We start from the raw sequence: 23,007 nt of genomic DNA, 5'->3' as shown, positions 1-23,007 counted from the left end.
TGGCTCCTTTGCAGCATCATTCTCTAATGCAAATTGGCATGGGTCCCACAAGATCTGGGGAATATTTCCACAGATTATTCTCTTCATATTGGCCATGGGGCCCACACAATCTTGATCATTATCTCCTTCAGTGCTGATCGATAGCTGTCCTCCTAGGTTCCCATGAATCTACTAATTCCCCTATAAATCAGCAAATTGATAACTAATAAATATGAAAAATCTCCCACAATATTTGCTGGATCGATGGGGGGGAAAATACAGCTGTCCGATGTCCACCAATTTTGGAAAATATCCTCCACATAGCAGGTTGGCTGATAGCTAGAATTTCTCTCCTAAAAAAGGACTGGTTGACTGGGTCAGAAGTTGAACCAAACTAGGCTGGTTCGATGGATTTATTAAACCCAGAATATGGGCTAAAAAACCATAACCGATTGGAGCTCCATCCCAGGTCGTGTTTGCATCACTTTGCCAATGTATGATCAGAGCTCTTCAATGCCTGCCCTTAAAGCGATTTCTGTGTCTACTACTCTGGGCTTGACTTTGATGCCCTGTACCTTAACTTCAAGGTGTCCAATCATCTTCAAGAAGCAAAGCGAAGCTCACAAGGGAGTCAGAGAATAGGTTTGGGGAAGACGATTCCTTCATCACCCATATCTCAGTTGAGTCATGACCTCCTTCATAGAAAACAGAAAGGCATCCTCCCATCACTGCAATATCTCTATAACAACCATGTTCAGGAGGTTGCGGTAACTCTCTAAACACCTCATCTACTACTTCAAGAGAAAAGATCGAGGACGATAAAGAACCTAAACTGTTCTTCCGAGATATCATCCAATGAATAGTAGCATTTACAACTGGCGTTGATGAATCAAGAAAATATAGGTCTGGGATTGGGATATCTCCAAATTTTCTCCAATTATTTGAATTCAACGAGTACAACCAGACATCGGTTTGCAAAATTGTGGGTTTATCTCCAAGCCTATTATAGTATCCAATCTTAAAAAATTTGTAGTCTTTACTCATGGGATCAAACCCTAGTCCGACCAGAGGAGCATTGTAATTACTGCAGGGAGCATATGAAAGTTCCTTGAATTCTCTAGTGCCTCTATTCAACAGGTATATGTGGTCTCTGTAACGAATCTTAAACCTTGACTGCGAAAAACATAACAACCCATTGCACGAACCCATGACGTTGATCTTATGCCCGTAATTCCACAATTCGGTAGAAGTTAAGAAAGGCATATCAAGTTTATGACATGTATTGTCCTCTACTGTGCAGAAGGTTTTTCTATCATCAATTATGAAACGAGAGAAGGGTTTTTCTCCTTGTATCGATTGAGGTGCAGAGTAATGAAGAAAGAATCACTAATCAAACATTGCCAATCTTGGGATATACGAAAAGCTTCCGTCCTCCAATTTTTTTCACCTTTTCGCTTTCCCTTCCCCTTTGAATCTACTAAAATATCACCTGAATATCTGGGTTTGGGTTAGAAATAGGGTTAGGGTAAAACAGAGAATAGGTTTGGGGAAGACGATGGCTGTAGGATTTGTTAAGGGTGTTATGCAAGGGTATAAGGGTCATTTCATGTCCAAAGTATACTCCACATCATCGCTTAAAGTTGAGTTCCTAGCGGACTGTTATTTTGTGTGTGTGTGTGTGTTTTTTTTAAATCGAGGGGGGTGTACAAGGTGGTTATTGGAAACCTCGGATTTATTAATGTTTTAGGCAAAGTACAGGGGGTGTACACCAATTATAGGGGATCTGGCCAGCTGATTACCCCCATATTTTGAGGTGTCAAAGGTCCTCCTAAGAGGCTCCTTCGACTGGAGTTTAAGCCAGATCGGACCTGCTCATCTGTTGTTATAAGAAATCACCTGATTTTGGCTTAGGCTTTTCAAACCTTCACTGTTTTGACCATTGATATAAATCTGAATGTTATAACATCACAATACTTTCGGGTTTACTTGTCCTAATAGTTGTCAGAATCTGACCTTCATCTGATAAGGTTGACTTTAACCTCTTCGTTGATCTACATTCTATTTTAGGGTTTGCTGAGGTCCTATTAAAAACGGTGTGTAATCTGAACATAGGGTTCTTCCTATCTACCCTCACCAAGTTTGATAAAATTCTGCTTACATATAAATCTCACTTCATGTTTCAGTGATTCATGGTTTCAAAATTTCATTTTGAGCTGGTTTCAAAGAATCCTTTTCTTAGTAGGGTTCTTCTGAAACTCAAGATCAGACCCTTGAATCAGGTTCAGTTTTTTATTTTCTGTTCCTATATTTGAATTTAGTGATCCATTGAAATTGATTCAAATCTAAAATCCGGATCACTGTTTTATCACTTAACCTTTTATTCTGGTCCTTATTTGTTCACTGCGTGTCTGGTTTAGTCTGAGTTTCTGAAACCTAGTTCCTTGGGTCTTCTAGAATCCCATCACTTCTTCTCTGTTATTCTTATTTTCTAATATCTTCTTCTAGCTCCTCTACTTTCTTCTATTTTTTTATTCTAATTCTCCTATCTTTATATATCAATACCTATTTCTGGTTATTTAGTTAATCCCTGATTAAACGCTACTAGCAATTGCCATCGATTTGCTTGGTGAAGTATTATAATGAGATTATATTTTTATTCAGTTTTCTCATTAATTTCTGAAATTGTACTTCAACTCAACTTCAAATCTGAGTTTCTGAATCAGGTTTTTGCCTGGGATTTTCTGGTTTCTGTCATTTATTTAATCTCTTAACTAAATCTTGTTTTGAATCCTTTACAGTCCATCGATTCTGCAGCTCAAGTTTTCCTACTCCTAGTAGGTTTCCTCCATATCTTTTGAATCCAACCATCAGATTTCCATCTAATTTTACTGGTTTATAGCAACTAATTGGCCAGAATTTCTTACTTATCTGTCTGTTTCGACTGAGTTATTTGGTTTTCTGTAATCAGGTTGTGTTCTTTTCCTGCGATCCTGTCGCTAGCTAATCTCCCACTGGTTTCCCTGGTTCAGGACTACTTCTGCATGTGTGTGTGTGTGTGTGTGTGTGAGAGAGAGAGAGAGAGAGAGAGAGATGTCCAAGCTGCTTTGGAAAATCAGACCCCATAGTTTTACCCATATTTATATTAGGTTGGGAAAATCACAGACCCCATAGTTTACCCATATTTATATTAGGTTGAATTACATTGTTCTAACATGTCATGAATTTCCATGATAAATATCTATCTAAAAAAAAAAAAAACCTTCTGCAAGTATGTAATTCTGATAAATTGACTTTAATCTTCATTCCACTGCAAAGCTTGAACAGCATCAACATAAGAAACCCTAGTTTTCACGTTCTCGCAACGAGGGTTTCATTGCGCACAGGGCAGTATTGGTTGCTGCGAACCACAGGAAGAAGGAAATGCTAGAAGAGTCTCCAAACCGTGATCCTCCACTTATTTATAAAGCATTAAAGTATATTTACAATAAAGGACAGACTTAGGTAATATATTGCACTTAAGTCCATCAATAATAAATAAAAGACTAAAACACCCCTTAGCCTGCGGTTCACATTATTAACAATTTTAATAACTAATATCATGCTCGATATCAAAATAATCACTAATTTGTAGATCTTAGAGGTTAGGACATAGACGGACTCCATCCACCCCTTCTGGAATCCTGCAATTAAGGGGACTTGTATTGGGTTATGGCCCTTGTAGATATTAAAGGTTGTGAATTATGTGCTATGGTAGCAAAGTGGTTCCTTCTGAAATTATTTGCTATTGGAGAATATTACTTTGTTGAATATTCATTATGAGAGGCCTGACTGAACTTTTATGGATCTAAGGTTACAGGGATTCTTTACATGAACTGTTCTAGAAGTAACTTGAGAGAGGCTTGTCCCAACTCCCAACTACTTGGGGCCTGCAAACTATCATAAATATCATATCTGAAAAATGATGACACAAAATCACATTATTCTGGCAGTCCAGGTGTCTGATCAATGGATACTGTTTAATTGGAGCTATAAGTCCCTTCTTAAAAGAAAGGCTGTGAATGCCAGATCATCCATCCAAGGGGTGGGTCAGCATATTTCAGTCCATGAACAGTTTCCTTCTCTGATCATCTATTAGATTGGGTGATTTTATTTTGTTCTTTACCTAAATAAATGTTTGTTTTCTTATGGAAACAGGCTTCAACATTCTTTTATACAAAGGAACAACTTCTTGTCACCAAAGTGGTGAACTAAGAAGTTGTAACCTTACTTTTTGTGTATGGTAACTCAGGCTGGAAGGTCATTTTCTGTCTGCCCTAGCAAATTTCAGCACAATGTTCTTGTGCCATTTGGGCATATACACATTTGCTTGAACTATGCTGGTTCTATTTTTTTAATAGAAGGAAAGTGACAAAGGAGAAATGCCTTTTAATTTCTGGAAGAACAAGTTAACGCTTTTTCACTTGAGCTACAAGGAGTTTAAAAGCCATTCTGAAGATTTTTTTTCTGCTGCTTTACCTTATTGAAATTCTTCATAGAACTATGATGTGTTGAGAATTTAATGCTACATAGAACTATGGTGTGTTGAGAATTTTGTCTTGATTGTGAAATAGAAATATATTGAAAAGCTAGGGCAGCAATGTAATCAAACTTTACCACACTTAGATAAGCTCCAATGTAATGTGGTTGACTATGGAGACCCAGCTATCATTCACCTAATTTCTTCCAGTTGTTGACCTTATCTGATGGCTTGGGGTGCCACTACTGTCACATGACATACCGGATTATTATTACAGTTTAAGCTAAAGCGGGCCTTAGTGCAACGGTAAGGTTGTTCTATTGTGGCCAAGTGGTCACGGGTTCGAGTCTGGAAATAGCCTCTCTGTGAAAGCAGGGGTTGGCTGCGTACATTACGACTCTCTCCAGACCCTGCAGTGGCAGGAGCCTCGTGCTCTGGGTTCGCCCTTTCTTGCTGGTAATATATGCTAAATAATCAAGCAGATAAAGAGTTCAGAAAAGCACTATTGTCTTGCAGGTAGCTTGAGACTTGCATAGCATGCACAAACAATTCATGTTCCCAGCTCATGGAACTGTTAGAATCAAAATCCTGGAAGGTGTTATGGGAGGAGAAGCAGTTTCAGGTGTATGACCTTGTGTTAGTTTATTTTGCTGACAGATACAGAGGGATATGAACTAATATCAACTGTGGTATTTCGTCACTATCTTCTCCATTTGAATGAAAATGGGAGACTCCTGGAGTAATCACTGCAGAAATTCAGGTAAGCAATTAGTTACTCCTTGATTATAGTTTGAAGTCTGCAGTTTTCGTGGCACAAGGCATCTGCTTTTTTTTTATGGGTTAGATAGAACATAGAAGTGAATGGTTTTGAATGGGTCATTTCTTCCTCATGGTTGGAGGAAAAGATCAAATGTATTTTATTTCATTGCTTGCATTATAGTTTGAACCAGGCTTTACTGAATTGCCGAGGTGAAAATGAATTTTTTTTTTTTTTGGGTTAAGTAAATGTTTCTTATGAATCTTATTATTTGTATAATGGGAAAAAGAATGCTCACGGGTCACGTGTTTCCTGTGCCAGAACCCAGGATTGAGTGAAATTATATCACTCAGTCCCGAGTGAAATAAAATATCCCATTCAAGCAGATCCCTCTACGTGCGTTCTTATTGGTCTTCATGGTGTAGGTGCTACATGACTTGACAACGATCTCTTGCCCATCTATATTGTAGCCATTTAGGAGGCAATTTTATTTTATTTTTTTTAATCAAAGCTGCTGTTTCAAAAATTTGAATTGGATGGGAATTGATTGTGACCTATCACCTATCCCGACTCTTGATGTTTTGGAGTGTTTGATTCTAGAGTTTTTGGTACCGGCTCATTGGATCTAAATTGGAATCGGTCATTTTGGCCCCAATTTCGAGTTTAACATCCTTGACCAAAACTAATGATGAGGTATAAATTGAAGAGTAACAATTTTCCTTTGTTCGAATATCTCTTCACTCATAATGAGGAAATAACCTCTTAAGCCATGGGATCTGACCTTCCAATTGAATTGAGGGTATTTCGGATTTTACAAATAATTGATGGGAATTAATGATGGAAAAAAGAATGTTACCTGGTTACTTGGCTCTTACTCTTAGACATATGAGCTCGCGTAAGTATTGTCCTATTCCCATGAAATCAAAATATACATCTATATTGATGCTCCTTTTGTATGCTTTCATTAGCCTTGTGTTGAAGCGCTACTTACATAACCAGACAATCTTCTAGTCAAAAAAAAATTCACTATTTTAGAATTTTATTTTTTTTTTTTCTGGTAGAATTTTAGGGTTTCAACCATAACATCAAATCACCTGGATGAAGAGACAATGGGGGTGTTTGAAGATTTAACTTTTATATTTATTTTAACTGGGAAAAGGGTGAAGTGGATTCTCACCATTGGGATTTCGACTTTAAATTGAAAAGTCTTACTATCTTAAAGCCAATAATCAGACTTGGTGCAGTGATAGCCAGAGCAGGTGAGTCCATGGCAGCATATTCCCTTCCTGTGTCTCTGACCACCGTTCCACAATATTCCAAATGTTGATAATCATTCCGTCACCGTGGTTGGGTGACCTATCGAACCAATTCCCAATAGAAAAAAAAAGTAATTAAAGGTTATTTTAGTAATTTGACTATTGATATGCCTAATTACATTACATAAATACAGATGCAAGCCTTCAGCGTTCGATTTGATCGGACGGACTACGGAAAAGGCTGGTGCGAGTGGATTCCTAGTAGATGAGAAATTGACTATTTGAGACCCAGTACCATTGGCACAGTCATAGAGCACTTAAACGGTAAAATCCCATTTGAGAGTTGAGAGTTGAGAGTTGAGAGTTGAGAGTTGAGACCCAGTACCATTGGTACAGTCACAGAGCACTTAAACAAACAGTAAAATCCAAACGAAATGTGGGACCCATTGAACCAAAAGGATAAGATTACGCTACTTTCTCGACCGTTCGATCTGGTATTGCCTTGTACCCTATACAACTCCTTATCCCTCTTTTATCCTGATCTCTCTCTGATGAGGCCATAAAACTCCTTTTCCTCGTGCTTTCACTTCTGTTTTTTACTTTCTTACCTTTTAGTCAAAGACTCTAAAAAGGAATATGGAATCTATTGTGCGGTTGTTGCTTTGGCCTTAGACCGTACATGTTTCGAAAACTCAAGAAAAGTTCCAAAGAAAGGCCTGGCCGCTGGCCCTAGCCGTGTGCGCTCACAAGTGTGTGATTAGACATTAATGGCAAGGAGAGAGCCGTACCTCTGAGTTCTATGCTGCGAACCTGTACAGTGCATGTTTGTTGTCCCATCTTATCTTTGCTTTCTGGTGGGACCCTTCTCTTGTAGAGCCCATGGTTGGTACCAGAGACTCTTCTTATTTTAATGGTGTGAGATTCATGAATCCTCAACAAACCAGGCCAGACCGGTTTGTAATTATTGTCCTCCATTCGTGTTTTGACACTTTTGCCCTTTCCTTCAATTTCCTCTCTCTACCTACCGTCCCCACCAAATGGCCGCACTCGTGACACGTGAGTCAAAATCCTCTTTAATACAGAGTACAGAGTACAGGAAACGACAGACGAGCTGGAGACTCGGGAGAGACGACGGCTTTGATAATTTTCTTCGATAAAAGTGTGGCCCACCGATTTAACGGTGAAAGATTGATCAACTTAGCCGATGGACGGAATGACGGAGTTCCTTCAGCCGTATCGGGTATAACAGTACGGGGGAGTTGCAGACGAGCGACGCGCTGTTTGCGACGTGTCAATCGGTAAGGGCAAGACCGCATAAGAGCGCAGGAGAAACACCCAAGCAGAGAGAATCCGAGTCACATGGAACTGGAAATAACAGAAACTGCAAAGGGAGAGAGAGAGAGGGGTTTGGGGCATATAAAAAGGAGTGAATAACGGACGGTGCAGATAAAGAAAACTAAAGCTTAAGGTCTCATCTTGAACGTCTCCTTCTTCCTTTCTTCTCCAGCGTCCGATCTCCTCTTTGGGAAAAAAAAAAGCCATCGATTCTCTTCTCCGCGCGCGCGAAATACAAAGCGTTGCTGACTCTTCCCTCTGAGGTATGTTGTCTTGCTTCCTTCTCCCTCCCTGAGAGTCTCTCTTTCTCCTTTCCTTCTCTCCTTCCCTCTGTTTAAGTCTCTTCTGTTCCCTGTATCTTTTCATCTATCGCTCAAACCTGCTATTATGGCATTGCTGGGATTAGGTTTTCTCCTCCTAGGATTTCTACGGTCATGGCAGAAGCTCCGACTAGCCCTGGTGGCGGCAGTCACGGGAGTGGTGATCAGAGTCCCCGTTCGAACGTTCGAGAGCAGGACAGGTACCTGCCGATCGCGAATATCAGCCGGATCATGAAGAAAGCTCTCCCTGTTAACGGGAAAATTGCCAAGGATGCAAAGGAAACGGTGCAGGAATGCGTCTCCGAGTTCATCAGTTTCATCACCAGCGAGTACGGCATGATGAGTCCTTTTTGATTAATTCATTGATTAGGGTTTTTTATGATTATTTTTAATTTAATTGTTTTGTCGGTGGTGTAGGGCAAGCGATAAGTGTCAGAGAGAGAAGAGAAAGACGATTAATGGTGACGATCTGCTTTGGGCGATGGCGACGTTAGGGTTTGAAGATTATATTGATCCCCTTAAGGTGTACCTGAATAGGTACAGAGAGGTATTTGCCTACTTCCTTCTGCATCTGTTTTTGCTTTCCTTTTTATTTCAAAATTTTATCTAATGGTCTCCTATTTTATTTTATTCTTACATCGATCTCTAGTAGTATAATCTTTGTCTAGTTCGGTAAGTTTGAACTGACTAATTTATCTTTTTGTTCCCTGATTGATTTTCGTGGATGGACGTTTTGCGGCAGATGGAGGTATTTTACATTTCCGCTTTGTGTCGCACTATTGCTCTTTTTAGTTTTTGTACTTACGTCAGGCGTCTGTTCCTTGTGTATTTTATTTTTCTGGAATGTTTGCTCATCTTTTTGTCTAATTATGGTTTCTGATAGGGTGATACCAAGGGATCCGCTAAGGGTGGTGATAAAAGGGATGTTGTTGGAGTTCAACCTGGTCCAAGTGCACAGGTAATAGGTCGTTCACTTCAAGTTTGTCTCTTTATTTCTAACCATGCGTCATCCTGCTTTTGTGGAACGAATTTACTTGTCAATCCTTACAATGGTGCCTTTACTCTGTATTTGGTAAATAAATTTCACAGGTTGCTCCTCAGGGATCCTTTACGCAGGGCATGAACTATATGAATTCTCAAGTAATGTTTTCACATCTCTTTCTTTCTTTCTTTCTCTCTCTTAGAATTTAGAGCAACGTAATAGTGCTCTCAATCTCTTAAGTGAGGAGCTTGAGATCTTGTTGATTGAACATTTGGATTTATAATTATCTTGATCCAATTCTCATCCATTTAGTTTTTATGACAAATGGGGTAAATGTTTTCAGGGCAACATCATGGGAAAATGCTATGAGAAAGTTGCATTAAACTTTTTCTGTTATACACTTTATCCTCCTGTAAAACTGGTCGGTTCTGGGTATGGAACATGCATTTACTGTGTGCTAGAAATTGGAAATATATTCATGCTCCTTATACTAGAAATATGGAAATATATCCATGCACCTATTTGAGGTAACTTTTTATGTGGATCCACATTGTGTATAAGATATAGGGGTGTCAACGGATAGTTAAAAATTTGTATTCGTATCCGTTTAGTAGAATCCATCTGAAAACTAATCAGATTCAAATACGGATATCCTAGTTTCTGGCGATAAATATCCGATTCGTTTAGCATCCGATTATAAAAAACAAATTAAATACCATTTTTTATTAAGAAAAATATCTTATAATACTATAACTAAAATAGTAAAAGTAGAACAGCTAATGTGCTTTATATATATCTATATCACATTATATAAAGCCCACTTTATATTACAAATTACTAAGATAGTAGAAGAGTAGAACAGCTGGTGGACATTTATTCTAATATCATATCACACTTCGTCCTTTAACGCTGATTTCACAGTTTTAGGTTTTATCTTTTCATCTTCTCGAGTGTTCCATCTTCAATCTAGATCTGAGTCTGCCGCTCAAGCTTGCCGTTCAGGCTCAACGCAATTTATCTTCTGAAATGTTCCATCTTCAATCTTCTCTTCAATCTAGATCTGAGTCTGCCGTTCTAGCTCGCCGTTCAGGCTCAATGCAAACACGACTTTGAGGCTTTTCGTTCAGGCTCAATGCAAACATGACTTTGAGGCTTTTCATCTTAAGGACTGCCGAGGCTTTCCATCTTCAGGACTTCAGGGTTTTTTCATCTCATCTGCTGATCCAAAGGAAAACACAAAGGAAAACACAAAGGAGGCCTATAATCTCTCTCTCTCTTTTTTATTCCCTTTGGGTTTTATGCTTCAGAGGCTGATTTTATCTTGTCTGGTTCTTGATTGTTTTCTGTGGTTCAGACTTCAGCCAATTGAATTTTCAAAAACTTACTATTATTTAATAGTAATAATACACTGGGTGGATGGAAAAGTGAACATGCTCTACCATTTAAAATTCTTAAATGGTGTTAAAACATAATGGCCTGTCAAACTGAATAATATTCGAAATCTGTTTATTCAATCGAATTCGAATTCGATAATAGCTTTTAAATATCCGGCAGATAAACGTACCAAATTCAAATTTGGTATTGGCAAATGAATTCAAATATGGAATTGCTATATCTGATTTGAATTCAATCCGTTTACATCCCTAATAAGTTACTTCTTTACTATAAAAATGAATTTTGAAATTCTGTTTGATATGTAATTTATTTCACTTAAACATAGGTCATACACTATTGATGTTAGTGCTTGATGAGCAGAATGTGCTGGTCTTCACAACTATTTGCCTTATTGTATGTCCATATGGTTTTGTCTTTCTGTGATTCTCGTTTACTGTTGATTTCTTTGATATTTTTAATAAAATGATTTCTTTATTTTGTTTCTATTGTACTAAAGTGTTTTATGTCATGAACGAACAAGGCTACAATCCTCTTTCTGATTAACATCTTGTGAACAAATAATCTAGGGCCAACTAGAAATTTTGTAAAAGAACTTCAGCTGTTATCTAGGTTTTTTGCTTATGAAAGCTGCTGGTGAAAGACCTTTGGATTTATTCCTAGCACCATGGTGTGATTGTTCTGTTGTGCATTATGATCAAGGTTGGTGAATATTATTTCATATTGTTCTTTTATTGATGCAGGACAAACCCTAGAAGCTAGGGAATCCCACAATAGGACAGGTTCACAGGTGTAACACCCTAGTGGGGACTTAGGCAAGGGCTGGAATTCACATAAACGCCACATTCAACATGAGACATAAAAGAGCAGAATTTACTAATGGCAATCATCAATAGAAATCACATGAATGCACACCAATAGGTCTTAGGAATCAAGTCTAGCAACCTATATGGTTAAATCCACAAGGCTAGGCAAGTAAATTCATGGCATTACATTCAAGGATTCAGTAGGCATTCATGGCAGTCCATATAAGATAAGAAGCCATTAATAATGAGCATTAGAAACATACACAATACCAAAACAGTACAACTAGGGTAAAATAAATACTGTTTCAGGTCTGAAATTAATGAGAAGTCATGCAAACATTATCAAAAATAAAGTTCTGTTTCTAGGTTTAAAGAAAGGGTGGGTTGCAGAGGTTAGGTTGGGGTTAGGGTTTCAAGGAGAAGTCTGGAAATGGGGAAGGGTTGGTTAGGGACTGGTTTAGGAAGGGGATTCAAAGAGTTTTGGCTAATAGAGAGGGAGGGGAATGGAGGGAATAATTTTTTTAAATGGGCTGGGAATGCTCAGTTACAAAGACAGGGAAGGAAAGAGGGGACTACGACTGTGGGAATGGAAGGGGAGTGGTGGAGATGGTGGTTGGGTTGTCTCGGTTGCAAAGGGACAGGAAGGGATGGGGGGTTTTGACAGCAGCAGGGAGGGGAAGAAAGTAACAACGACAGCAGCAGGGGGAAATAGGGATTCACGACAGCAGCAGTAGGGGGGGGGGAAGGGAGAAGAGAGACGAGAGCCGTAGGGGAGAAGGGAAGAGAAAGAAAGAAGGAGGAAGAGATGAGAGGGAGATAGTTCGTACCTTTTAGAGGGAGAGAAATCGCAAGAGGAGAAGGAGGGAGTCGCAGCAACTGCTTGCAATCTTTCTTTTCTTCATTCATTCGTTGCCTCCAAACAGAGTCTCAATACAACTTAAATAAAAACTGAATAATTTAAATACCAGAAATACCCCTAATCTAAGTAAAACCCACATACATAACCAAAGTACCTAAAGTGCCCTCACATAAGTTATAAGGCTGAAACAAAAACTGCAGAAATAAATAAATAAAAATACCAAAACACCCTTCACTTATTTAACATAAGTCCTAAGGTAAAAAGACCAAAATAACCCTAGAAGTCTAAACAGCCTTCTAGAAGTCTCTGAAAGCATCGTCGAACCATAGTAACTGGCCCCATGGTAGTCTCCTGCGCCTCTGGTAGTGGTGCACAAAGGGCCTCCGGTAATGGTGCGGCATGATGTCCCCATCAATCCTCCCCGCCCGCGAAGAGTTCACCTCTGGTGAATGAAAACTCTAGTAGAGCTCAAGGAGGTCGGGGTCAATGCTCTGGAAGTCATCAAATGGAATCCAAGAATTGTCGCTCGCCGGTCTTCCGCTCCACTTTACAAGGAACTCTCTTCTCCCCCCTTGGGTGGTGGATATAACTCTCTCATCAAGTACATCCTCAATCTCTTCGGGCCTGGTGGCAAAATGAGGTAAAGGAGGGGGGGTAGTGGCAGGTAGAGTAGGGCTATTCTGGCTAATGTCAAAAGGGGAGTCGTCCAATGCATCTGGGTAAGGTGAAGGTGTGGTGTCTGGGCCATGATAGGGAGCAAGGTCTTCAACATTGAATATGTTACTAATCCCCGTATCAGCTGGCAAATCAATCACATACGCACTGGCACCAAGCCTTTTGATTACCTTGAATGGGCCTACCCCACGAGGGTGAAGCTTGCTCGCTCTTCCTCTAACAAACCTAGCCGGATGGATCCGGACCATTACCAAGTTGCTGCCTTCGAACTCCTGCAACCGACGGTGAACATCTGCATAAGATTTATACTGATCATTGCTAGAAGCAATCCGTTGTCTTATCTCTGCATGCAAATCATGTAAGTGCTGTGCAAAAGACTCGGCTGACTCGCTAACTCTAGAGCTGACTAGTATAGGGGTAAGATCTATGGGTGCTTTAGGCTGTGTGCCCAAGCATATCTCAAAGGGAGACAGACCAGTCGACCGGTTCTTGGACCTGTTATAGGCAAACTCAGCATGAGATAGGACATGATCCCAAGTACCTAGACTCCCACCTACGAGACATCGAAGAAGTTTACCAAGACTCCTATTGACAACCTTAGTCTGACCATCAGTTTGAGGGTGGAATGCAGACGAAAACTGGAGTTTAGTACCTAACATGTGCCATAAGGTTCGCCAAAAATGGTTAGTGAACTTGACATCTCTGTCAGACACTATAGTGAGAGGGAGCCCATGATATTTGAAGACATTATGAAAGAATAATTTTGCCACCGCAGAAGCATGAGATGTCTTCGAACATGGAATGAAATGGGCCATCTTAGAGAATTGATCTACAACCACAAAGATCGAGTCATTGCCTCTCGCAGTCTTGGGCATACCAAGCACGAAATCCATGCTAAGGTCCTGCCATGGGGCATGGGGCACAGGCAAAGGAGTGTAAACACCAGTGTTATGTTTTTGTTGTTTTGCAGTCTGACAAGCATGATACTGGCGAACAACTCTTGCCACATCTCTCTGTAGGCCAGGCCAATAGAATCGGTCCTCAACAAGGGGAATGGTCTTGTCTCGACCAAAATGGCCAGCAGCTCCCCCGCTATGCAATTCCTAGATCAGATGATCCCTCAGTGAAGTCCTGGGAATGCAAAGGCGGCTCCCTTTGAACAGGAACCCGTCCCTTAGAACATAATCAAGATGAGGCACCGGCGGGTCCCAGTTGAGGGAAGTAAAAACTACTCCAAAATCAGGACAAGTGGGGTACTGGTCCTTCAACTAATCAAAACCGACAACTTGCACACTCAAATTGTGCAGGAGGGACTTCACATGACCAGATGCACTGTAAAGCTTTAATAAAGCATTGACTCGACTCAGGGCATCGACGGCTTTGTTATCCACCCCAGGCTTGTGCTTAAGCACAGAAGTATACTCCTGCAGAAATTCAACCCACTTGGCATGTCTGGGGTTAAGTTTCTTTTGGGAGTTCAAATATCGTAGGGCCTGATGATCGGAAAACAGGACGAATTCCTGCGGTAGCAAATAGTGTCGCCAATAGCGTAAAGCTTGGACTACCGCATAGAATTCCTTATCGTACTTCGAGTATCGTTGCTTGGCTTCATTCAGTTTCTCACTGAAGTAAGCAACGGGGTGTGCTTCTTGACTAAGGACACCTCCTATTCCGACCCTTTATGCATCACAGACTACTTCAAAAACCTTGAAGAAATCAGGTAAACGCAGAACTGGGGATTCTGTCATTGATTTCTTAATTTCCTGGAAGGCTAATGAAGCACTCTTGGTCCACTTGAACTCCCCTTTTCTGATGCAATTTGTAATGGGAGCCATGATGGAACTAAACCTATAGATGAACCGCCTATAGAAAGTGGCTAAACCATGAAAACTTCTCACCTCATGAATAGTTGTTGGTTCTGGCCACTCTACTATTGCCTTAACTTTTTCGGGGTTGGTTGACACTCCATTTGCGATACGACAAAGCCCAAGAAAATCACCTTGTCGCTCAGAAAGGCACATTTCTTAAGATTAGCATAAAGCTTCTCTTTCAGAAGGGTTTGAAAAATCTGACTTAGGTGATCAAGGTGAGCTTCCTTGGTCTTGCTGTAGATAAGAATATCATCGAAGTAGACCACAAGAAACTTCCCCATGAATGGTCACAACACCTCCGTCATGATCCTCATGAAAGTACTGGGGGCGTTTGACAGACCAAATGGCATGGTTAGCCATTCATAAAGGCCATCTTTTGTTTTAAAGGCGGTCTTCCACTCATCCCCCGGCCTAAGCCGTATCTGGTGGTACCCACTCTTCAAGTCAATCTTGGAAAAGATTGTAGTGCCAGCCATCATGTCAAGCATGTCGTCAAGCCTAGGTATGGGAAACCTATACTTGACAGTAATCTTACTAATGGCCCTACTATCCACACACATGCCACATACCATCTTTCTTTGGCGTGAGCAAGGCGGGTACCGCACATGGGCTAAGAGTCTCTCAAATGAAGCCCTTTTGGAGCATCTCATCTACTTGCCTTTTTAGTTCGACATGCTCCTTGGGGTTCAGACGGTAGTGAGGTAAATTTGGCAGGGAGGAGCCCGGCACTAGATCGATAGCGTGTTGAATGTCACGCATAGGTGGTAACTCGTCCGGTAACTCCTCAGGGAACAACTGCTCAAATTCCCTCAACGGTTGTACGTCTTTGGGTGCCTCAGTGAGTAAGCATGATACATCTGTATTACTCTGTATGGCAACCAAAGCATAGACAACCTTTGATTCTTTACACTCATTTTCAAATTACTTCTGACTTAAGATGTTGAGTGTCTTCTTGGGGGTTTGTTTGGAAGTACTACCTTTATTCTCTGGAGCTTTCACATCCTTAGGGGCATTAGGGTTCAGTCGAATTCTCTTCCCGTTGAACTCGAACACACAGGTGTTGGACCTTCCATAATTAGTGACATCTCTAACATATAGCCAAGGTCTCCATAGGATGATATGGGCGACATCCATGTCTAGGACATCACACCATACTCTATCCTCATAGCCTGCAAAGTGTAAGGGGACTAAACACCTCAATGTAACGGGAATAGTGGACTGATCAACCCACGTAACCTTATAAGGCTTTGGGTGAGCCTCAGGTTTAAGCCCCATTCTGGACACAGCATTTTGCGCAACCACATTCATGCAGCTCCCATTGTCGATGGCAACACGGCAGTTTTTACCCCGGTGGCAAGTATAGGTGATGAAAATATTAGTCCGCCACCAGTCATCGCTGCCCTTGGGTTGTGAGACCATGCAATGCACAACACCCAGACGAGAGATATCAACTACCTCAAGCTCATTGTCGGGTAGGGTCTGTGGTACCCTACATCGCACAACTCCTAACCTAGAAGTGTCGGTCTCCTCATCAGAAATAAACTCAGTGGGATTATGATCATCGTAGTCACCATCTTGATCATCACCCTGATCATAATCCTCAAGATTCCCCGCATAGAGATTTCGGGAGGGGCACTCTCTAGCTGTGTGTCCAATACCTTGATACTTAAAACCCCGCATTTGACCTCCAACTGATGGTTTTACTCCCAAAATACCCTTATCTTTGCTGTCAAAATTTCTTGGTGGGTTATTGGGAGGCTTTGAGGGGTTTGTGGAAGACTGTGGAGGTCTTCTGAAGCTTGAGTCTCTAGTCGAGAAACTCTTCTTCAGGGGAAAGGATCTCATGGATTTTTCAATCTCTAAAGCTGTTCTAAAGGCTTGGGGAACATCACGCACCAGGTGGGGTGCCATGTGTAACTGGATCTCGGAATGGAGTCCAGTCAAGAATCTAGACAATGTCTGCTCCCGATCCTCACGGGTACACCTCCTAATCTTTAATTCATTGAATTTAGCCATGTACTCCGTCACGGACAGCTTACCTTGCTTCAAGGAATTCATGTCATTTAGGAGTTGCAGCCTATAGGTGATAGGCAAGAACTCCCCTTTGAGCCTTTCCTGCATTTCAGCCCAAGTAGACACTGGCTCCAGACCTTGATCATGTTCCTGGTACTCAAGTTCAGTCCAAAAGTCCCGTGCGGCTCCAGTTAGCTTCATCTTAGCAAACCTGAAACGGACTTCTTCGGACATTACCATAAAAATCAAAGTAGCGATCCATTTGCCTGATCCAGTCAAGCAGGACTTTGGCATCGATCTAGCCATCGTAGGAGGGTGCGACCTTCACCAGCCTCCTGACATCGAATCCTCTATCATATGGCTCAAAGTCTTCATCATCCTTGTGTGGGGGATAGTTTCTTTGAGCACGATGCCCACGGGGAGCATGACCTCTACCCCTACCTCTACCACGACCATTTCCTAGGATGGGAACCTCTAATCTGCCTTCAGCCTCAGAGTAGGCATCATCATGTTCATCAGGGTTCGGCTGCCTATCGATGCGTGGGACTGATGTTTCCACAACAGTAAGCCTCTCGGTAAGGGTATGGATGTTCCGCTCGAGGGTACGAAGATTATCAGTGTGAGTTTCTCGAGCCTCTCTGCTGGCACGTAACTCAGCTTGAAGTTCCCTAACTAGTGCTTCAAAGTTGGGGGGTGGATCCATAGGTTGATATAACCTACCACTACGAGGGGTCATGCAAGGGAAGACATGGGAGGTCCTAAGACACTCTGTTCCTAGAATGAAATAAAAGAAAGCTAGACTTCTAGACCATGCTCTAATACCAGGTCGATGCAAGACAAACCCTAGAAGCCAGGGAATCCCACAATAGGACAGGTTCACAGTTGTAACACCCTAGTGGGGACTTAGGCAACGGCTGGAATTCGCACAACGCCACATTCAACATGAGGCATAAAAGAGCAGAATTTACTAATGGCAATCATCAATAGAAATCACATGAATGCACACCAATAGGTCTTAGGAATCAAGTCTAGCAACCTATATGGTTAAATCCACAAGGCTAGGCAAGTAAATTCATGGCATTACATTCGAGGATTCAGTAGGCATGCATGGCAGTCCATATAAGATAAGAAGCCATTAATAATGAGCATTAGAAACATACACAATACCAAAACAGTACAACTAGGGTAAAATAAATACTGTTTCAGGTCTGAAATTAATGAGAAGTCATGCAAACATTATCAAAAATAAAGTTCGGTTTCTAGGTTTAAAGAAAGGGTGGGTTGCAGAGGTTTGGTAGGGGTTAGGGTTTCAAGGAGAAGTCTGGAAATGGGTAAGGGATGGTTAAGGACTGGTTTAGGAAGGGGATTCAAAGAGTTTTGGCTAATAGAGAGGGAGGGGAATGGAGGGAATAATTTTTTTAAATGGGCTGGGAATGCTTCAGTTACAAGGACAGGGAAGGAAAGAGGGGACTACGACTGTGGGAATGGAAGGGGAGTGGTGGAGATGGTGGTTGGGTTGTCTCGGTTGCAAAGGGACAGGAAGGGATGGGGGGTTTTGACAGCAGCAGGGAGGGGAAGAAAGTAACGACGACAGCAGCAGGGGGAAATAGGGATTCACGACAGCAGCAGTAGGGGAGGGGGGAAAGGAGAAGAGAAAGGAGAGCCGTAGGGGAGAAGGGAAGAGAAAGAAAGGAGGAAGAGATGAGAGGGAGATAGTTCGTACCTTTTAGAGGGAGAGAAATCGCAAGAGGAGAAGGAGGGAGTCGCAGCAACTGCTTGCAATCTTTCTTTTCTTCATTCATTCGTTGGCTCCAAACAGAGTCTCAATACAACTTAAATAAAAACTGAATAATTTAAATACCAGAAATACCCCTAATCTAAGTAAAACCCACATACATAACCAAAGTACCTAAAGTGCCCTCACATGAGTTATAAGGCTGAAACAAAAACTGCAGAAATAAATAAATAAAAATACCAAAACACCCTTCACTTATTTAACATAAGTCCTAAGGTAAAAAGACCAAAATAACCCTAGAAGTCTAAACAGCCGTCTAGAAGTCTCTGAAAGCATCGTCAAACCATAGTAACTGGCCCCATGGTAGTCTCCTGCGCCTCTGGTAGTGGTGCACAAAGGGCCTCCGGTAATGGTGCGGCATGATGTCCCCATCATTTATTTTTCTGTATTATCTTTTTTGACACTAATTGAGGAACAGATAACTTGGGTAATAAATTGCTAATCTAGTCTCTAGATCATCCTTGAAATTTTTAACTTCTTAAATGATCTTGTTTGAAGGATAAAAATAAGTCTAATGCTGATTGGTATTCTGATTTGCTTTTTTTTTTTCAAGCCCAATGCTTGATATTTCACCAGAGGTGAATTCTAACCCATTCGCCAATTTTGACTGGTTTTGCTCCAAGTTTTGCCAATTTCAGAAATTTCCATATTTCAAACCCTGGGGAAGCAGAAATATTTTGCCAATTTGAACGATTTCACTTGAAATTGCAAATATTTACCCAGGTGTGGCCTAGGAAGAACCAGGTAAACTACATGTGTAGGTGAGCCCATCCTAGGTAAGGTTGGGCTAGGCACTTGCATATATTTCTAGAAGGTGGATACCATTTGTCCGCCAGTCCACCTAGGCAGAATTTCCTACATACCAGTTTCATTGCCCATCTCAGGTGTGTGGCCAACCATCTAATGGTTTTTCTCCCCTTGTTCTTGTAGCCATCAAATTACTGAGTGCTGATGTGGTCAATTTAACTTTTTAATAGATAGGAGGCACTTCGATTGGCTGTCTGCCAAATTTTAAAGCCAAAATCATATGTCCTGCCATGAATAAGACCCTTCCAATTTGTATATTACTTGTTATTCTGTTAATCGTACCACAGTAGTGCTTTTGATTGGTACTTACCACGTGAGTCAAGGATGATGTGGATACTGTGTTCACATATTTTTTTTGTACAGAGCTGCCTTATGTCCAGATAAAAGTGATTGAGGGCACATTAAGAGGTTCCTTTTAAGGCATGGTTAGCTAGTCCCTTTTGGGATTCCGAAGTTTCAGAGGCATATATATTTCTGACTCCCCACAAGAATGCCATTGGTTTCACCTAAAAGCTAGTTTTTCATGTTTCCTTAGCAGTTGGGATCCTTCTTATTTCATAGTTCTTTTGTATCTTATTGGGTTTTTTTTTAATGCTGGGATGTGGGAGGAGTATGACTTCAGGTTATGAGGGGTCAGGAGTTTGTGTAGTAAGTGTTCTTACAGGCACAAGAGGCACAAGGCAAGGAGAAGCAAGGTGCATCTCTTGTGCTTTGCCTCAATGTCAGCTGCAGGGCTTCATGCGGATGCAAACTATCCATGCTCATTGTTGCTATTATTCTAGGTGTGCCCTGAGTGAAGACCTGCAAATGACTCTTAGTCATGTGTATTATGTATTGACAAAAGGTTTTTTACGCAGTACAGATAGGAAAAGCCATTGTGTGGTCCATCTAATCTTCCATGTGGAAGAGTAATATGGAAATTCTACTGGTTGGATAGATATGGCATTGTTTGGATTTGTCACATGTCAATTTCCATAACCAAATTCAATCTCCATAACCAAATTCAATCATATACGCTTCCATGTGTTTCAGCTTTCCATTTGTTTCCAACCGTATTTCTAAAATTTCATTTCATAGTGAATTTTCCGAGCTTTATTTTGTCAGAGTGCCAACTCCATGAATTTTTAATTTTTTGGTTAGGTTTTTTTATTTTTTTATTTTTATTTTTTGTGGGGTGGGGGGTGGGTTTTGATTTTTGAAAATATTAAATTGGAAGTTATTTTACTACTATTGTTTAAAGGAGATTAAGGATATTAATATCAGTAGATGTTTTACTCATTTTTTAATGATTTCAAACTGAAGAAAACCCTAGTCCATTTTTTCCCCATGAAGAAAAACTTAGTCCGTTTGCTCAAGTAAAGCTGATTATTGCTCGTCACTGGAAATCTAGGTTTAGCTTTTGTTACACTTTTCTCAGTTTTGTTTAGATTGTACTTGTTATTTATATTCTTGTGTTGGATGTGGTCTATGATATCAGTCTCCTCCTTCCCTCTCTGTGGATTTGGAAGATAAAGCGTCAGGGTAAGCATGTTAATCACATGCTTATGAGGATCCATTAATCACTTTTATGATCTTGGTAACCGTAAATCATGGAGTGTGTCCTAAATTTTGATAGGTTGGCATAATTTGCTCCCATATCTGCAGCCATGTTCACTGAAATCTTGTGCTGCTAACTATTTTAGAAACCCCATCAAGTCATCAACAATGCTTAGTAGATAAGCTTATGGTAGCCCATTTGAGTTTTTCAGGGACACTATGGGTTGGATGGGTTAAGGAACTTTCTAGCTTCAATATTTTGTAGTTGTTAATCTTGAAGCCAACCCTTGTGTCTACTTGTGCAAAACTGTGACGCTTCCAACTCTGTTCTGATAGTAGACGTTTTATCTTGCATTGATGCAGTCACAGGGACAGCATCTTATGGTTCCCATGCGAGGCACGGAATAATAAGGTGTCTAATGCATTGTGACCAAATCATGCTGAATTCAATTACTAGTAGATCTTATTTCGCACCCAGATTGTAAGTGTTATAATTTTTCTGATCCGAGCAGCAGTTTAGGTGGTGGTGGTGTTCATTTCAAGGCAGAGAGAACAGGTTAATTCTTTGAAGTTTCTGTATATTTTGGGTGCTTCAAGTAGACTGACCTGTCGAAGACGCACATTTGAAGGATTTATTATAAATTTATATGCTTCTTTTCTCAAGCTGTATAGCGGAAATTGCCCTGTTAATCTGATATTGATTCTGGTTGGGTTTGTTTTGGTGCTCAAGACGGGGGAGCTGTTGTGCCGGTGATTTTTAAAGCTGCATGGCTTCATGTATGTTCATATGCACCCTCGCTTGGTCTATTTGCAGATTCATTACTCTCAGGTTTTTCTAATGTTTTGTTTTGCCATTTGTCAAACTTTTATTTGGATTGAAATTTAACATGTGACAAGGAACTTTGGGTTTAATCGTACACCAAATTCTTTTCCAACTTGACATGCCTCGGTGAGGCACCCAGAACTTAGGTGGGTGGGTACTTTAGCTAACCTTCGCCAGAAGTGCATCGTTGATTAGATTTCAATAGTTGCCCTTGAATCTTTGAATCGGTCGGAGATTGATATCGATTCCTATCCAATTCCTAGTTGATCCTGTATTGGTGTATTGGTGGATCGGTATGAACTAGGACAAAATGTTAAATTTTTTTTTTTTTTTTTAAGCAAACATGATCGATCTAAACTGATACAGATCTATCTGGATAAGTATTGGCATTTGGCAGAGACCGATACCCTCGATACCGATTACTAGATTTAGCTTAGGATATATGTTGGTACTAGGTTTTTAAGGTTGGGGTATATTTTGACCGATCCGATCCTCTTCCAATTTGGATCGGAATTGACCGGGATCGATTTGGATGTGTGTGTGGCAAATTCAGAGATTTGGGGATGATTCATAAAGGAGAGTAATTTAGGTTTGAAATGTTTATAGTCTATATTTCATTTAGAAATGAAGACTGGTAGAATTGGCTGATGATGTTCTTAATACTAGATAATGTACTAAAAATAAATTTTTATTGAATATTTTTTTAAAGTTTTGAGTTTTGACTTCTTGTTGAAAAATTGCAAAATATTTTAATTTCTTAAAGGTTTAAATATGTTCGAAATTATTTCAAATTATTCATGAATTTTTTAAGGGTATCTCTATATGTAACTAAGAAGAGTAAAGTAATTATTGTATTATGTCTGATCTATTTAAACGAATAATAATCACCTCCAATTCCTCTAATAGGGGAAGTGGATCGTACCTTGGGTAGTGTTTATGGGCAAGGGGTAGGGTGGTCATTTTTGCCTTCATGTGAGGAATTAGAAGAATTGGAGGGGATAACAATTCCTATTTAAACATGAACTCATACGTGGTTACAATAGCTTGATATCATTATATCTTGTCACCTAAATTGCTAAATTAGGGCTCGGTATTGTATCCTTCTCAGATCCCTCCGACCATTTCCTCTATGTCTTTATTATCACTGTTTGCTCATCCTCCATCACCACCACTGTATACAATCATGGTTTTAGTGCATGGTATCAAAATGGCTTTCAGTCAACTCAAAAAACAATACGGTATCAGATTGGTATCGATAAGGATCAGCCGTATCAGACAAATTTGC

General features: G+C 40.4%; 2 protein-coding genes across 3 annotated transcripts; one reads left to right on the top strand and one right to left on the bottom strand.

Annotated features, from left to right (window-relative positions):
• Positions 1 to 561: 561 nt before the first annotated feature.
• On the bottom strand, positions 562 to 1,188 carry LOC122659287 (F-box/kelch-repeat protein At3g06240-like). The gene has a single exon (XM_043854436.1). It carries the CDS (start codon positions 1,186 to 1,188, stop codon positions 562 to 564), a length of 627 nt encoding a protein of 208 aa, XP_043710371.1.
• A 7,010-nt stretch (positions 1,189 to 8,198) lies between these two features.
• On the top strand, positions 8,199 to 21,706 carry LOC122648975 (nuclear transcription factor Y subunit B-10-like). Of its 2 annotated transcripts, none has more exons than XM_043842307.1 (6): positions 8,199 to 8,492; positions 8,581 to 8,710; positions 8,906 to 8,911; positions 9,047 to 9,121; positions 9,253 to 9,303; positions 21,269 to 21,706. In XM_043842307.1, the coding sequence occupies exons 1-6, from the start codon at positions 8,278 to 8,280 to the stop codon at positions 21,305 to 21,307; spliced, it is 516 nt and encodes a 171-aa protein (XP_043698242.1). In that variant the 5' UTR covers positions 8,199 to 8,277; the 3' UTR covers positions 21,308 to 21,706. The 2 variants fall into 2 exon arrangements, with proteins under 2 accessions (XP_043698242.1, XP_043698241.1); XM_043842306.1 differs by having other exon boundaries at positions 8,201 to 8,492; positions 21,263 to 21,706.
• Positions 21,707 to 23,007: the final 1,301 nt, after the last annotated feature.

This window comes from Telopea speciosissima, chromosome 1 (genome assembly GCF_018873765.1).
Source record: "Telopea speciosissima isolate NSW1024214 ecotype Mountain lineage chromosome 1, Tspe_v1, whole genome shotgun sequence".
NCBI classification, from domain to species: Eukaryota; Viridiplantae; Streptophyta; class Magnoliopsida; order Proteales; family Proteaceae; genus Telopea; species Telopea speciosissima.
Note: the sequence above shows the minus strand (reverse complement) of the source record. Positions and strands in the feature narration are given on the sequence as shown.